At 40.1% G+C, this 16,266-nt stretch overlaps 1 protein-coding gene across 1 annotated transcript in view; it reads right to left on the bottom strand.

Annotated features, from left to right (window-relative positions):
* Positions 1 to 16,266, bottom strand: part of ARID1A (AT-rich interaction domain 1A) — a 92,849-nt gene that overhangs the window by 23,988 nt on the left and 52,595 nt on the right. The window contains exons 5-10 of the mRNA XM_073666166.1: positions 15,865 to 16,105; positions 15,428 to 15,517; positions 15,101 to 15,268; positions 14,666 to 14,948; positions 11,176 to 11,315; positions 5,828 to 5,937 (exon numbers count right to left, since the gene is read on the bottom strand). Coding sequence (XP_073522267.1) covers positions 5,828 to 5,937; positions 11,176 to 11,315; positions 14,666 to 14,948; positions 15,101 to 15,268; positions 15,428 to 15,517; positions 15,865 to 16,105 — 1,032 coding nt within the window. The remainder of the gene's footprint in view (positions 1 to 5,827; positions 5,938 to 11,175; positions 11,316 to 14,665; positions 14,949 to 15,100; positions 15,269 to 15,427; positions 15,518 to 15,864; positions 16,106 to 16,266) is intronic.

Below are 16,266 nucleotides of genomic sequence, written 5' to 3'. Positions count from 1 at the left end.
AGCTGAATAAAACAGATCTTTTTTCATTTCTCTTTTTCGTTCTGGAGCTATTGACTACTAAAGTTTAGGTGATAATATATGGTAAGTGTAACTTGGCGTTACCAGAGATTCTTCTCTGGGGGTGTGTACTTCTTCCTCTGCACGAGACTGAACAATCATAAGCAGTCAGCAACATACTGGGGAAAGAACACACCCCCACAATATCTTTCAACAGGCTCATCATTGTGAAATATATAATAAGGCTATGTGCCCACGATGCAGAAATGCTCCGGATTTTTTCCTGAGCGTTTCTGCATCTCCCCTGGCAGAAAAAAACGCATGCGGATTGTACATGCGGATTGTACATGCGTTTTCCTGCCAGGGACATGCGGATGTGAAGCGTTCTTCACTTGCATTTCTGCATGCGGGTTGTCAAGTGCTTTCCAAGCGATTTTAGCATCACTTGGAAAGTGCTCGTCAACTTGGTCACACTATATAAATCCATGCAAACAACATGGATTTATATACGGTGACTGAAAGAATGTCAAAAAATAAATCTATACTTACCTTCCGATGGCCCCTGCAGTCTTGCTTCCCTCCATCCTGGCTGCCGGCAGATCGCGGTACACTGAAGGACCTGCCGACGTCAGCATTGCGTGACCCGTCACATGACTATAACGTCAGCACAGGTCCTCCAGTCCATCGCGATCTGCCGGCAAGGGAGGACGAGCGCAGCGGAGGCCATCAGAAGGTAAATTTTTTTTTTTTTTTACAGTTTCTATGGTATCCGGGTCCGGAGGAGAGTCTCCTCTCCTCTAGACCTGGGTACCATCCGCACATTGGACGCATGTGCTTATCTAGTTAAGCGGAATACATACGTTCTAATGCAAGTCAATGGCGGCGAAGATGCAGCGCTTCCGCAAAATAATTGGTAGTGCTGCGTTTTTTTCCGCAATCATAATCCGCAGCAGAAATTTCCGCAGCATGTGCACAGCACATGGGGATCATCATTGGGGAACATGGCAGGCCTTCTACCATGCGTTTTTTAAGCGTTTCTGCAGCGTTTTTGCCGCTGTGGAAACGCTTAAAAAAACGCATCGTGAGCACACAGCCTAACAGTCAGCTCTCCCCATTGTAGAGCGGTGTATGATTGCAAAGTGCTAGGAGTAGAGGAGAGATCTGTACGATTACTAACACTTATTCAGCTCTCATCTCACAGCAGTGTGTGTGTGTGTGTGTGTGTATGTGTGTATGTGTGTATGTGTGTGTGTGTGTGTGTGTGTATGTGTGTATGTGTGTGTGTGTGTGTGTGTGTGTGTGTGTGTGTGTGTGTGTGTGTGTGTGTGTGCGCGCGCGCGCGCACACATTCTATTCAAAATGAGGCAGCAATGATGGCTTGAGGGAGGCAGACCAGGGCACTATGTGGGACTTAAATTGCATCTTTAAATCTGTCACTGTGTGGTTGTAAACAAATAAACACTCAAAACGGTGTACCCGCACGTGGCAATAGAAGCGAGTCAGACGAGCAGCCACTGTGTTTCAGCAGTGCCCACATAAGCATGTATACACAGATCTATTCACATTTAGTTTTATGACCAGCCATTAAATCTCTTAGACTATGTTCACACACAGAAAAGGGGTTATTTTTTACCTACATGCAGACAATTGGGGCCCAAATTTTTTTTTTTGCAATTGGGTTTCATTAAAAAAAAAAAAAAAAACATTTCTTTGCCTCTGTGTAGTGTATTGATGGCTGCAGAATGAGTTCTGGGTTGGCCAAATTAGTTTTACTTTAACAGATTTATTGGACATGACTTTGACACTTATTAGGAGAATAACCTACTCTTCTCCTGCACTTGATAGTGCAGCTTTCCCCACAGACTGCACAGCTCTCCAGCCCATAAAATAGCGGCTGAGGGAGGAACATGTGACCAGACCTGTCCATCAGCCTTTTCCAAATGAAAAACACCTAAGCTACTTTTCTATTTGAGGAGGCTGAAGAACAGTTCTGGTCACATGCTCCACCAGCAGCCATTTTATGGACAGGAAAGCTGTGCAGTCTGTGTGGAAAGCTGCACTATTAAGTGCAGGAGAAGAATAGGTTATACTCCTAATAGTAAGTGTCAGAAAGTCATATCCAATAAATCTGTTAAAGTGACCTCTTTTAAAGGGAATCTGTCAGTAGGATCAACCCTCCTAAGCAGTCTATGAGCATGTAGGACATAGGAAGCTGAATAACATGACGCCTCAATATATGTGATTCACTGTCTTATTCCAGAGTAGTCCACGTTTTTCTTATATGTAAATCACCTCTTCCAGGCTCTGGGGAGGATGTTGCCTGGAAGATAACTTCTCCTTCATGTAAAATAAGCTCTGGAGGCGAGTTACCAGTGTGAGACAAGTAACTAACACAGAACAGGAGAACTGAACTTTGTCTTCTTACAAACACATTTTTTGCTTCTTTCTCAGCTCTGCTGTATTGCAACAATACTGCAGCCCTGTCTGCCTGTGAGATGGAAGCTGAGAGGAACCTGCAGATGTGTCAGGTATAATCACACACAGCTCTGCAGTGAGATCAGAGACCGGCCATCACACTGGTAACTCCCCCTTCATGTAAAATAAGCTCTGGAGGCAGAGTCTCATGCAGATCAGTGTCCGCCTCATAGCCTGGAACAGCTCATTTACATACAAGAAAATTGTGGATTTCTCAGGAATAAATAATTGGATCACAGGCATCATCTTATTCAGCTTCCTGGTGTGAAGATAGCATCATTGGTCATATTGAAAATGTATTTCTCCAAGGTAGATTCACATCCATGTGAGAGAGTGTTACCTTAAAAGAGAAAATGTAAGATTTTCTCACATGTCCTCCTAGTTACTTCCCTTTTTTGTTTCCTCCTTCACTGAAGGTGTGCTTGCTTCCAAGTAAATAAAAAAAAATCCTTGGAAAGCTACAGGTTTTTATTCAAATTTACTACTTAGAAAAAGATCTGTGAGATGTGGATGCAAGATAAAAGCCGGTCTCACAGATCTCCTTAGGCTTAAATAGCACCATCTGATGCACAAATCTGAGGAGAAAAAGGACATGCTCCGAGTCTCAAATCTCACTATTGGAGTCATGATTTTAACAGATGTGTGAATACATCTATTCTACTAAGTTTTAGTGCTGTCCCGAGAGGGGAGGGGGTGTGAGCGATATTGGACAGCACTCGGACGTGTCACATGAATGTGTGAATGTAACCTTACACCAGTTGCAGACGAACGTATGAAAAATTGTATTTCATCCTCAAAACTTTCTGTAAAAATTTGAGGCCACAAATTGTGGTGTTTTTTTTTTATGCATCCATAGACTTCAATGAGCGAGTCATCAGAGACTTGGAAGAGAATGGTGCGAGCGGAGTTTTTTTTTCTTCTCACAAACAGATGGTCGAAATAAAAAAAATATTCATCTGAACAGCTTTATTGCATAACATGGGTCAGTGTGCCATCAGATTAAAAGTCAGACAGCACATTCAATTTATACACACGTATGCAAGAGCCCCCAAGGGGCGTGAATTTACTAGACCAACATTTCATATGCTGGTCTTTTTCCAGTGTGTATGTATGTGTATATATATCTGGGTCCTAAAACCCACAGATTGCTCCTAAGGTGTTTATCAGGCAGTAGCACTCAGCTCGGGCATCTCTTCAGAGTGGCTCACAGGCTCAGACTTTCTATTGAGCCTGTACACCACACTGTGCTCACATTATAAAACGATAGAGACACTGTAATGACCTGTGAGATACCTGACCACGTTAAGTATTTGATCAGTATTTATAAGCCAAAATCAGGAGAGGAACAATCAGAGGAAAAGTATGATAGAAACACGTCACCACTTCTGTATTTATCACCCACTCCTGGTTTTGGCTGACAAATATAGAGGTAAAAAACTCAAATACTCATAAGTATTGTAAAACTGACCTGGCAATATGATTCTCCAGGTCACTACAAGTACACAACACATGTATTGGTTTTTGTTGCTGTTTTTTATTTAAGTGGTGAAAAATAATTGGGAAATTAGTAAGAAAAAAATAAATAAATTTGCGTTTGTTGCTATTTTAAAAGCCTTTCTTTTAAGACTGGTAACATTTTCAGTTTTTGGGATTTGGGGCGGTTTTTTAGCTAATTTTTTGCACCCAGAGCTGATGTTTTTACGGATATCATTTTGGGGTAAATACAAAATGTTTTTATCACCGCTTATGTTTTTTTTGGCTGTCACAACATTGCTATAAAATGCAATAATTCTGCAGTTTTGATTTTTTTCATTACGCCATTTACCAATCGGATTAAATTTGTATTTTGATAGATCAGACTTATGAACACAGTATTACCACACGTGTATTTTTTTTCAAAGGCGTAGGGGCACGACTACATGTATGTCAAAGGTTGTGAAGGGATTAAAGGGGTTTATCCAAGACCATATTCATTTTTATTTTCTTCTTTTTACAGTGGGCCCAAGAACTAACACACAGGTAGTTGCCAACTACCTGACTGTTCTGCCCAGCACAGATCTCACATGGCTTCTCTTCCACTCTGCTGACGGGGCCTAACTGCTGATGTCCTGCTGATCAACAGCCGGCTTCCACATGCATAACTGCTGGGAGCTGGCTGTCATGTCCCGTTGATATAGCAGCTGGAAGGAGAAAAGCTACTGTGTTGATGCAGAGTAGCTGAATTGACCAGCGATCTAACAGTTATTGGTATACCTTAGGTTGATCCCTGTTTATGGAGTGGTGCCCCTTCCGTTTTTACCCGTTTATACACATTTAAATGACGCTACTTACACGGGGAACTGATGGGTGACTAACGGCAGCCAGCAGCCTGCTAAAGGCCCCCCTAAACGGTCAACCTGGTCTTCCGTTAAAGATCAGCAACAACCTCAGCTGCACATGAGAACTACCATTTCATAATATAGATATAGTGTTATATCTCAGTCTGTCCATCCATCTATACCAGGGTTCCCCAACTCCAGTCCTCAAGGCCCACCAACAGGTCATGTTTTCAGGATTTCCTTAGTATTGCACAGGTGATAATTCCATCATCAGCACAGGCAATAGTTACATCACCTGTGCAATACTAAGGAAATCCTGAAAACATGACCTGTTGGTGGGCCTTGAGGACTGGAGTTGGGGAACCCTGATCTATACAATACATTTCAACCATAGATTCAATAAAAAAAATAATATTGATAAGTTTAGGAGTGCCAAAATCGTAATGACCTGGAGAATGAAGCTGCCATGTCATTTTAACAAAAGAATGAACGCCAGAAAAACAGAATCCAAAAAGCGTCAATTTTTTTTCCTCCACCTCTTAATTTTACCTCACTTCAAACAAAGCCTGTCAGCAGGATTTCACACCGCAAGCTATTATATACACATGCAGCTCTTTCAAAGACAAGCCAATACCTTTGTGTGGCCATTCATCCATTACTGAGAAATCAGGGAGTGAACTGATATGCAAGAGATGTGAAGCCTCTGTCACTCCAGCTTTATTCCCTCCTCCTTGACTGCTCATTTACCTGAAATCACAGCATAGAGGCCAGCAGTCAAGTAGAAGGAGGTAGCACTGTGTGGGGACAGAGCTGTGACTGTGGCTTCACTTCTACAAATAGCTCTTCAGCATCTTCTGCATATCAATTCAAATGCAGATTCCCAGTACTGGACTGATCATCTAAAGGTATTGCTGTCCTCCTCTTTGAGTTACCTGCAAATATAAATGGTTTGGGGTGATGAATAAGGGGTAGATGACAGAGGGGTGAGAATAGGTAAATAAAAGGGTTTTTATATACTATTTGCACATCCAAAGTACCTTTGATTTGGTCTCCGTTTTTGGTGTTCCATCTGCTTTATTATTCATCTTGGGAGTCGGGGTCAATTTAACATCTGAAAGTCCCATGAGTTCTGGACTCCCAGCCATGCCTGTCAAAGATAGTACCATACTTGATTTTAAACCAGCACAGTTAAAGGGAGCCTGTCACATTTTACATGTAGTTCGATCTGTGGACAACATGGTATAAAGAAGAAGCTGAACAGAATGATATATAGAATTGTTGGAAAAAATTGAGTATAAACTTGTATTTAATTCATTGAAATCCCTGGTGTTTGTATCTGTAGTCCAGTGGGCGGTCCTCCTCAGTGATTGACAATATTTCTGCAATAGACATGTACAAAACTCAACACTTGTGTATCCACTAGAAATATAACCTATAAATATGGTCACTGTAAATATTTCATAAGATTACATGATGCTATAGTAATAGTAAAATCAGAAAGGGAAAATATTCCTCAAGAGATAAAATTACATAATGTGGGGGGAGAAAATGATCAGTTTACATACACCATATAGCTCATGACAATAGTCTATTGAATGTTAAGTTCTGCCAAGAGTAGCCACATGTATAAATAGTGAAAATATAATTAGCTATTCAAATTGATTACAATGCAACACAACTGTTCCAGACCTTATGGTAAAGTGTAATTTCCCTCGGGAAAGCTACGGGATAAACACGTGTTGGGCACATCATGTCGTGGGGTTTGTATTATCTTGTCAGACTTCATTATTATAATTTTGTGGACACAGTCATGACAAACCTAAGTCACAGTATCCTAGGTATATATGCATACGAAAAATTTTTGTTATGATTAATCATTTGTTCTTTTGTACTGCATGGTTACACAACAAGGTTTTAACAACTCTGATACATTAAGTAAATATTTTCTGCATATTTTTGAAGGTGTACATTTACATGGCCATTTCAGCATCTAACTTTAGGAAGAGAAAGGGAGAAAAAGCGCGCTATGTGAAGGACCTGATAGGTAGATGTGACGGAAACAGCCAAAAGGCCACTCACCTATTGGGAGTTGTGCACCCCAGCACAACTCCGGTGTTAGTGTGAAAATGGAAGGAGCAGGCACGTCTCATCGCAAGGTACGTGCCGTGTGCTGCAGACCGCCGCTCGTGCTCACCGCTTCCAGGTTCCAAAATTGCAGGCCACGTGTCCGCCCACAGATCACGTGACTCAGGATCAGATGTGCATCAGCACAGGTCCTGAAAGTTAGGAGAGTGCAGCCCCCAACCGCAGGTCCTGAGTTGAGCAGCCAAAGGGGAATTTTATAGTGGGGGGGATTTGAGAATGATTAACTAGAAGCTGCTCCTGCCGCTAACCCCCAAAGGGGGACTGAAAGTGGTCAAATTAAATAAAAAAGCGGTCTATAGGGCGCTAAAAGAATGAACACTAGAGGTGAAAAAATTTATAGGGCTAAAAAATAAATTTAATGAGCCCTTTCCACAACGCGTCCAAACAAAGGAAACCCTTCATGTGCTGGTGCGAAGTGTCCACATTGTATTCATGTGAAGGTGGCTTATGTGAAACCAAAGTATCAAAAACACATTGGATAAGGTATAGAATATGGCAATACATGTTGATAAACAGTTGTACAAAAATACATCTGTAGTGCCTACATCAATTTCATAGAAATCACCTACACAAATACAAAAAATCAAAACATATTAAGTGAGATATAGAATGAAGAGATACATGTTAAAAAGCAGTTATTCAAAACTGCATCATAAAAAAGAGAAAAAAAACAAAACATTTAAAACATAGCAATAATAATTCCATTAGAAAGGATAAGGAAATGACCTTAAGAGCTGGTTACATTTTCAAGGGCCAAATTCAGACCCTCAGGGGCCAACGTGCCCAACTTGAAGATCCAAAAACTTTCTTTATTAATCAAACTCACTAATCGGTCGGGGACAGTATCAGGTATGTGGTCTATAATAGTAAGCCTCATATCTCCTGGATCTTTTTGATGAACAATGCTAAAATGTTTGGATACGCTGTGTAATTGATAACCTATCCAAATGTTATGTCTATGTTTATTTAGACGCAGCCCCTTTATCTGACAGTAAACCACCCCTTCAAATGTGAATACATTATTATTTAATATAAACATAATAGATGTTTTAAGGAAATTCCTTTGCTCAACTGGAATATTAGTGTCCATCGACAAGAATTGATTGATTGCTTGCAACCCCAAGTTGTGGGATATATTGCTATAAAGAGCACTAACGTCAAGGGTCAAAATGAGGCAATCATTCATAGGGGGGAGGTTTCTCAAAAGTTTAATTAGTTGGGAGGAGTCTCTCAGGTAGGAATCAAGCTTAAGAACATATTTTTGAAGAAAAAGTGTGATCTATTTACTTGAGTGCACTTGCAACCTCCAGTACGTGGGTCGAACGATACAAACTATGCGCGCACGTCTAAATAAACAGACATAACATTCGGATAGGTCATCAATTACACAGCGTATCCAAACATTTTAGCATTGTTCATCAAAAAGATCCAGGCGATATGAGGCTTACTATTATAGACCACATACCTGATACTGTCCCCGACCGATTATTGAGTTTGATTAATAAAGAAAGTTTTTGGATCTTCAAGTTGGGCACGTTGGCCCCTGAGGGTCTGAATTTGGCCCTTGAAAATGTAACCAGCTCTTAAGGTCATTTCCTTATCCTTTCTAATGGAATTATTGCTATGTTTTAAATGTTTTGTTTTTTTTTCTCTTTTTTATGATGCAGTTTTGAATAACTGCTTTTTAACATGTATCACTTCATTCTATATCTCGCTTAATATGTTTTGATTTTTTGTATTTATGTGTAGGTGATTTCTATGAAATTGATGTAGGCACTACAGATGTATTTTTGTACAACTGTTTATCAACACGTATTGCCATATTCTGTACCTTATCCAATGTGTTTTTGATAATTTGTATTCATGTGAAGACGGCTTATGTGAAACCAATGTGGACACTTAGCACCAGCACATGAAGGGTTTCCTTTGTTTGGACCCAGGTTAACTAATTAGTATCAACCAATCACTGTGAATCTTTGTCTATATATATTTTATGTTTGTGCTCATACCCTTGTATCAACTGAGGAAGATAGTTTACTATCGAAACACGTTGTGAAAAGGGCTCATTAAATTTATTTTTTAGCCCTAAAAAAATTTCACCTCTAGTGTTCATTCTTTTAGCGCCCTATAGACCGCTTTTTTATTTTATTCAATTTGGACCAGCATCTAACTTTAGGGCTTTCTGCCCATTTGTAATACCACATACCTTTATCACATTTGCTGACTAAGATATTTCTCCTACATACAGTAAGGGCCAAAAGTCTTTTCACCATTATCTGGAACAATTTCAAGAACGTATTTCTCCCAGAAAACTACGGCAATTACATGTTTATTTCCTTTGTGTGTATTGGACCACCACAAAAAAATAAACAGAAAAAAGGCAAATTGGACATGATTTCACACAAAACCCCAAAAATGGGTCAAACAAAATTGTTGGCACCCATATATTTGGTCGTACAGCCTTTGGAATAAATAACTGCAATCAATGGCTTTCTATAACAAGCTTCTTACACCTCTCAATTGGAATTTTGGACCACTCTTTCGCAAACTGCTTTAGGTCTTTATTTGAAGGGTGCCTTCTCCCAACAGCAATTTTAAGATCTCTCTACAGATGTTCAATGGGATTTAGATCCAGAACCATTGCTGGCCACTTCAGAGCTCTCCAGTACTTACTGAAGTATGTTTGGGGTTATTGTCCTGCTTGAAGACCTATTGACCTAGGACGCAAATCCAGCTTTCTGACACTGGGCACTACATTGCAACCCAAAATCCTTTGGCAATTTTAGATTTCATGATGCCTTGCACACAGTCAAGGCACCCAGTGCCAGAGGCAGCAAAACAACCTCAAAACATATTTGACTATAGCTACGGTCTTTTTTCTTTCTAGGCCACATTCAGTTTTCGGTAAACAGAATGATGTGCTTTACCAAAATGTTCCATTCTTGGTCTCATTTGTTCACAAGACTCTGTCCTAGAAAGATTTTGGCTTATGTACATTTTTACAAACTGCAGTCTAGATTTTTTATTCCTGTGTCAGCAGTGGGGTCATCCTGCCATAGTATTTCATTTCATTCAAATGTTGACGGATCGTTCACGCTGACAATGATGCACCCAGAGCCTGCAGGACAACTTTTATTTCTTTGGAACTTGATTGGGGCTGCTTATCCACCATCCAGAATATCCTGCGTTGCAACCTTTCAGCAATTTTTCTCTGACATCCAGGGAGATTAGCTACAGTGCCATGGGTTGTTCTTGATTATGTTGCGCACCATGGACAAAGGAACATCAAGATCTCTGGAGATAGACTTGAGAACTAAAATTGTTGAACAATATCATCAATATTTATAAGGTTACAAGTCCTTAGACAGTTCTCTTCTCCATGCTTAATGTGGCACACACAAACCCAGTGCAAACATTGAGTCAACTTCTCCCCTTTTTAATCTTTTTTCAGGTGTCATTTTCATACTGCTCCAATTGTGGAAAGGTGTTAATTTTGTCCGGCCCATTTTTGGGGTTGTGTGTGAAATTATGTCCAATTTGCATTTTCTTCCCTGTTTTTTAGCGTTGTTCCAATACACACAGAGGAGATAAATAGGTATAACAAAACATTTTCTGCGATAGAATGGTGCATTTACTGAAACAATGTCAAGGGTGCCAACACTTTTGCCCATGACTGTGCATATATTCCATGGATGCATATATATGCCTATATAATTCATGAAACCTACTGGTCATCTATTTTCGCCATTTCATGACAATGTACCATAAGGTCTGGAACAGTTGTGTTGCATTGTAATCAATTTGAATAACTATTTATATTTTCACTATTTATACATGTGGCTACTCTTGGCAGCACTTACCATTCATTAGACTATTGTCATGAGCTATATGGTGTATGTAAACTGATCATTTTCTACCCCCATATTATGTAATTTTATCTCTTGAGGAATATTTTCCCTTTCTGATTTTACTATTATTGTATCATATAATCAATAAAATTCTGAAATATTTACAGTTGTGTCATGTTTATAGGTTATATCCATTTCTGCATGCTATCTTACACAAGGACTGTCAATTACTGAACAGGACCACCCACTGAACTCCAATGCATACAGATACCATACAACTTTTCACACACAAATGTATAACAATCTGATCAGCTCTTCCTGCTCTATAACATGCTGCCTGCAGATCAGATAACATTTTCAACGTAAAGGACTTCCACAATTTTACAGCTTACCTGAGTTATTGGCCATGTTGCCTCCCATATAGGGAGGTCCCTGTGTATTCATCATTGCGGCCATACTGTTCATGCCTTGACCATATGGAGGTCCAGCTCCCATCATGCCAGCTTGATTCATGTTAGGATAGCCAGGTGATCTAGGATAAGGAAGAACACATGAATAAAGCAAGACCCAAAGCATACCTAATAGATATACATATATCTATATCTTATTTATCTACACATACATACGTGTGAAAGGGTTTGCCACCTTCCTGATTTCATATTCTTTTGCATTATTGTCACATGTAAATGTTTCAGATCACAAAACAAATTTAAATATTAGACAAAGATAGCACAACAACATCCAAAGAACTGCAGGCCTCACTCGCTTCAATTAAGGTCAGTGTTCATGACTCCACCATGAGAGACTGGGCAAAAATGGCATGCATGGCAGAGTTTCAAGACGAAAACCACTGCTAAGCAAAAAGAACATAAAGGCTCGTCTCAGTTTTGCCAGAAATCGTCTTGATTGCCAAGACTTTTGAGAGAATACTCTCGTCGACTGACGAGACAAAAGTTGAACTTTTTGAAAGGCTTATGTCCCATTACATCTGGCGTAGAAGCAACACAACATTGCAGAAAAGGAACATCATACCAACAGTAAAATATGGTAGAAAAGGAACATCATAGCAATAGTAAAATATGGTGACGGTAGTGTGATGGTCCGGGGCTGTTTTGCTTCTTCAGGACCTGGAAGACTTGCTGTGGTAATTGGAACCATGAATTCTGCTGTCAACCAAAAAATCCTGAAGGAGAATGTCCGGCCATCTGTTTGTGACCTCAAGCTGAAGCGTACTTAGGTTATGCAGTAGGACAATGATTCAAAACACACAAACAAGTGCACCTCTGAATGGCATAAGATAAACAAAATTAAGACTTTGGCGTGGCTCTAGGAATAGATACATAAAATGCATGTACACTAATGCCAGAAGCCTCACCAGCAAAATGGAGGCATTATAATTAATTTTGTTGGAAAATAATTATGACATGGTGCGGATATCTGAGACATGGCTGGACGAGAGCCATGACTGGGCAGTTAATTTACAGGGCTATAGCCTGTTCAGAAATGACTATACAAACAAGCGAGGGGGAAGGTGTGTGTTTATACGTAAAATCATCCTTAAAACCCATCTTGCGTGAGAATATATGTGAATCTAATGAAAATGTAGAGTCCCTGTGGGTGGAGATAAGGGGAGGGGGAAAAAATAAATTACTGACAGGGGTTTGTTATAAGTCTCCCCAAATAATGGAAGCAGCGGAGAATATCCTCATACAAGGACACTAAACTTCAGGAAGGCAAATTTCCAATGGTTGAGAGATGATATTCGTGCAATAAACTGGGACGATATCCTGAGACATAAAACTACACAAAGCAAATGGGAGACATTTATTAGCATCCTGAATAGGACCTGTGCACAATATATACCCTATGAGAATAAACATGCTAGAAATCGGAGGAAACCACTATGGCTAAATAGAGCTGTAAGGGGCGCAATAAGTGACAAAGAAAGCATTTAGAGAACTAAAGCAAGTAGGTAGTGATGAGGCATTAAATACAGAAAATGAAAGTCTGTAAAACCAAATCATCAAATGAAGACAGCAAAGATTGAGACAGAGAGACTCATTGCCAGAGAAAGTAAAAATAATCCCAAAATATCCTTTAACTACATAAATAGTAAAAAACTAAAAAATTATACTGTTGGCCCCCTTAAAATAGTATGGGTGAAATGGTGGATGAGGAAGAAGCCAATATGCTAAATGATTGACAGGTTATTACACTTGGGGTTATTTACTGTGGAAAAACGAAGGCTTAGGGGTGATCTTATTACTATGTACAAGTAGATGAAGGGAAAGTACAAAGACCTTTCTACTGATCTTTTTACTCTGAGGCCTGAGACGGGGACAAGGGGGCATCTTCTACGTCTGGTGGAAAGAAGGTTTAATCATAATCACAGACACGGATTCTTTACTGTAAGAGCAGTGAGACTATGGAGCTCTCTGTGGCATGATGTTGTAATGAGTGATTCACTTCTAAAATTTAAGAAGGGCATGGATGCCTTTCTTGAAAAGTATAATATTAGAGGTTATTAGTGATGAGAGAGTAAGTATGTTCTGTTAACCCTTTCGCCAAGTATGCTCAGGCGAGCACCGAGTAGTTTCAGCTGCTCGGTGTTATGTTTAAATCACTCCTGTGTGCATGATTTGCGACTGTTTGACAGCTTTAATACATGTGAGGAATGTCTATTTCTTACACATTCCTCACATGTATTAAAGCTGTCAAACAGTTGCAAATCATGCACACGGGAGCGATTCAAACATAACACCGAACAGCTGTAACTACTCGGTGCTCGCCCGAGCATACTCGGCGAAAGGGTTAACAAAACATACTCGCTCATCACTACAGGTTATATATACTAGATTCCTTGATAGGGCGTTGATCCAGGGAACTAGTCTGATTGCCTTATGTGGAGTCAGGAAGGATTTTTTTTCCAATGTGGAGCTTAGTGTTTGCCACGTTTTTTTTGCCTTCCTCTGGATCAACACGTTAGGCTATGGGTTGAACTAGATGGACTTCGTTTTCCTTCAACCTCAAAAACTATGTTACTATGTTAGTCAAAGTCCTAACTTTAATCCGATTGAGATGCTGTGGCATGACCTTAAAAAGGCAGTTCATGCCTGGAAACCCTCCAATGTGGCTGAACTACAATAATTTTGCAAAGATGAGTGGGCCAAAAATCCTCCAGAGCGTTGTAAAAGACTGATTGCCAGTTCTCGCAAACGCTTGATTGCAGTTGTTGCTGTGAAGGTTGGCCCAACCACTTTTTCACACAGGGCTCTGTAGTTATGGATTTCTTTTTCCCATAATAAAGACCTTCATTTAAAAACTGCATTTGGTGTTTGCTTGTGTTTTGTCTAATATTTACATTTGTTTTGTGATCTTAAACATTTAAGTGACAAACATGCAAAAGAATAAGAAATCAGGAAGGGGCAATCACTTTTTCACACCACTGTACACACATTTCTACACTATATATGCACATATATTTATTTAATAAGAAAATGGGTAGGGATTCGCCGTGTGACCAAATAGCGCTATGGGATGATTACACAAAGGAAAAACCACCAATGAGAATTATTTGCGTATACTTCTGCACATGTAAATTCATCTATCAGTGACACTCAATTATTCAGTTAATTGTGCAGATATATATAGAACCCTTTAGATATACAATATTGTGCATCCCTTGCTGATATGGTATTACATATAATTGGTGTTTTTTCCTTCATGTACAATCATCCCATATCTCTATGTGGTCACACAGCTTATTTTTAACCCATTTTTTGGCAACAATACATGGAAATTATCCCAATGAGCAGCTGGGGATAGACAAACTGCAAGTGCCAGTGCAGCCGTACTTTCTGTACTTTGGGTAGGGATTCTCACCTATTCTGCATGGAGTTGGCAGTGCCATGCATTCCGGCTGCCTCTTGTGCTTTACGATTCATACCAGGAGGAGGACACATCCCACTTCCAACTTGTGGTGGCATGTTCCCCATATTTGGACCATATGGTCGGTTGCCCATTGTCGAATGGCCCATGCGTCCTCCATATTGTGGCATGCCTCCTTGGCCATGCATCTGACCACCTGCAACAAGAGGAGCCATGCCAGCCCCTGGATAGCCTGCATTTGCCATGGTATTATAATTTGGCTGCCTGGGGTAACCCCCTGTGAAGAAGAAAAAAAAAAAAAAGAAAATAGAACTTCCATTTAAATTTCTTTGCCTTAAGAAAAATGTTGTACTATTTATAATAAAAACAATACACAGAAAAGATTACATTCACTTAGAATAGCCTTGCTATCAGCATCAAAGAACACACCTTGGGGACCATATTGTCCTCCCTGAGGTCCATAACTACTTAAAGAGTTCTGCTGATAGGGTCCCATTGCAGCATGCATCTGGCCCCCAGATGACTGACGTGGAGAAAGTGCTTGGCCAGGCTGTGGAGATCCATACTGAGGTATTTGAGTATTCCTCTGCATGTACCCTGTGGAAAGCAGAAATTATGCTACTTACTGAAGGAGTCATTCCTATTTAACTTCACTTTACAAGCCTCCGTTTACTTTACATTTAGGATACGTGAAATAATCAATCAATCTAGTGCTTTATGTCAAGCGTGAACTGGACTAGAAGTACTCCTCCTTACCTCTCTCTTGTCCTAGACCAGCCTGGTTCATCGTAGGGTGAATTAAACCATCCGACTGTCCACTTGGAGGACGCGGTGGCATCTGTGTTCCTGGGAGATTGAAAAAAGTAAAAATTAGGTGACCCATTTTGACCACATTGATGAGCGAGCCAATTCCAAACAGTTGTTTCAGAAGGTCACAACATGGTCATAATACCTAAACACAGATCACACAATCCTCGAATTATGGGAGGTCCAGGTATTGAAGTCTTAATGCAAACACTAAAATGCAGCCACATTTGGCTTACTAAATACAGCCTAAAGAAAGTGAAAGACAAGTGGCAGCTGTCAAAACTGTAACTAAGGCATTTGAACAAGACATTTGTGTACCTGTGGGGATAGACAGGCACACAAATCTGTTATACAATGTGCAAACCAAGGTTCACTAAAGCACTCACCTGGAACCGATGTCGGGGACAGTGGACCAGACCGAGAAGGTGCCACACTGGCAGGAGAGCCAACAGGGGAGGGCGAGGGACCCCTGATTCCCGGCAAGTGGGGTGATGTATGGGGAGAGAAAGGTGACTGAGCTGGATTGCTCTGTTCGCCCTGACTGCTGGAGATCCCAGAAGTGCTGACACCTGGACTTAGAGCACCCTCAGCACCCATTGGGAGGTCATCAATTGAACCAGACAGGTCCTGTGAAGACAGATTAACAACAAAAACATGGTCATTTTTTATTTTATTAATTCTGTACATTAAATATAAGGTTATCATTGAAATATTACATCTCATTTTATCATGAATATAGGGTATAATTATGAGACCACATTTTATAAAAATAAATACATAATATAGGC

This window comes from Phyllobates terribilis, unplaced genomic scaffold (genome assembly GCF_046119375.1).
Source record: "Phyllobates terribilis strain yellow unplaced genomic scaffold, ASM4611937v1 Scaffold_2__4_contigs__length_985480577, whole genome shotgun sequence".
NCBI classification, from domain to species: domain Eukaryota; kingdom Metazoa; phylum Chordata; class Amphibia; order Anura; family Dendrobatidae; genus Phyllobates; species Phyllobates terribilis.
The sequence above is the reverse complement of the archived record's forward strand: the minus strand, read 5'-3'. Positions and strand labels throughout refer to the sequence as shown.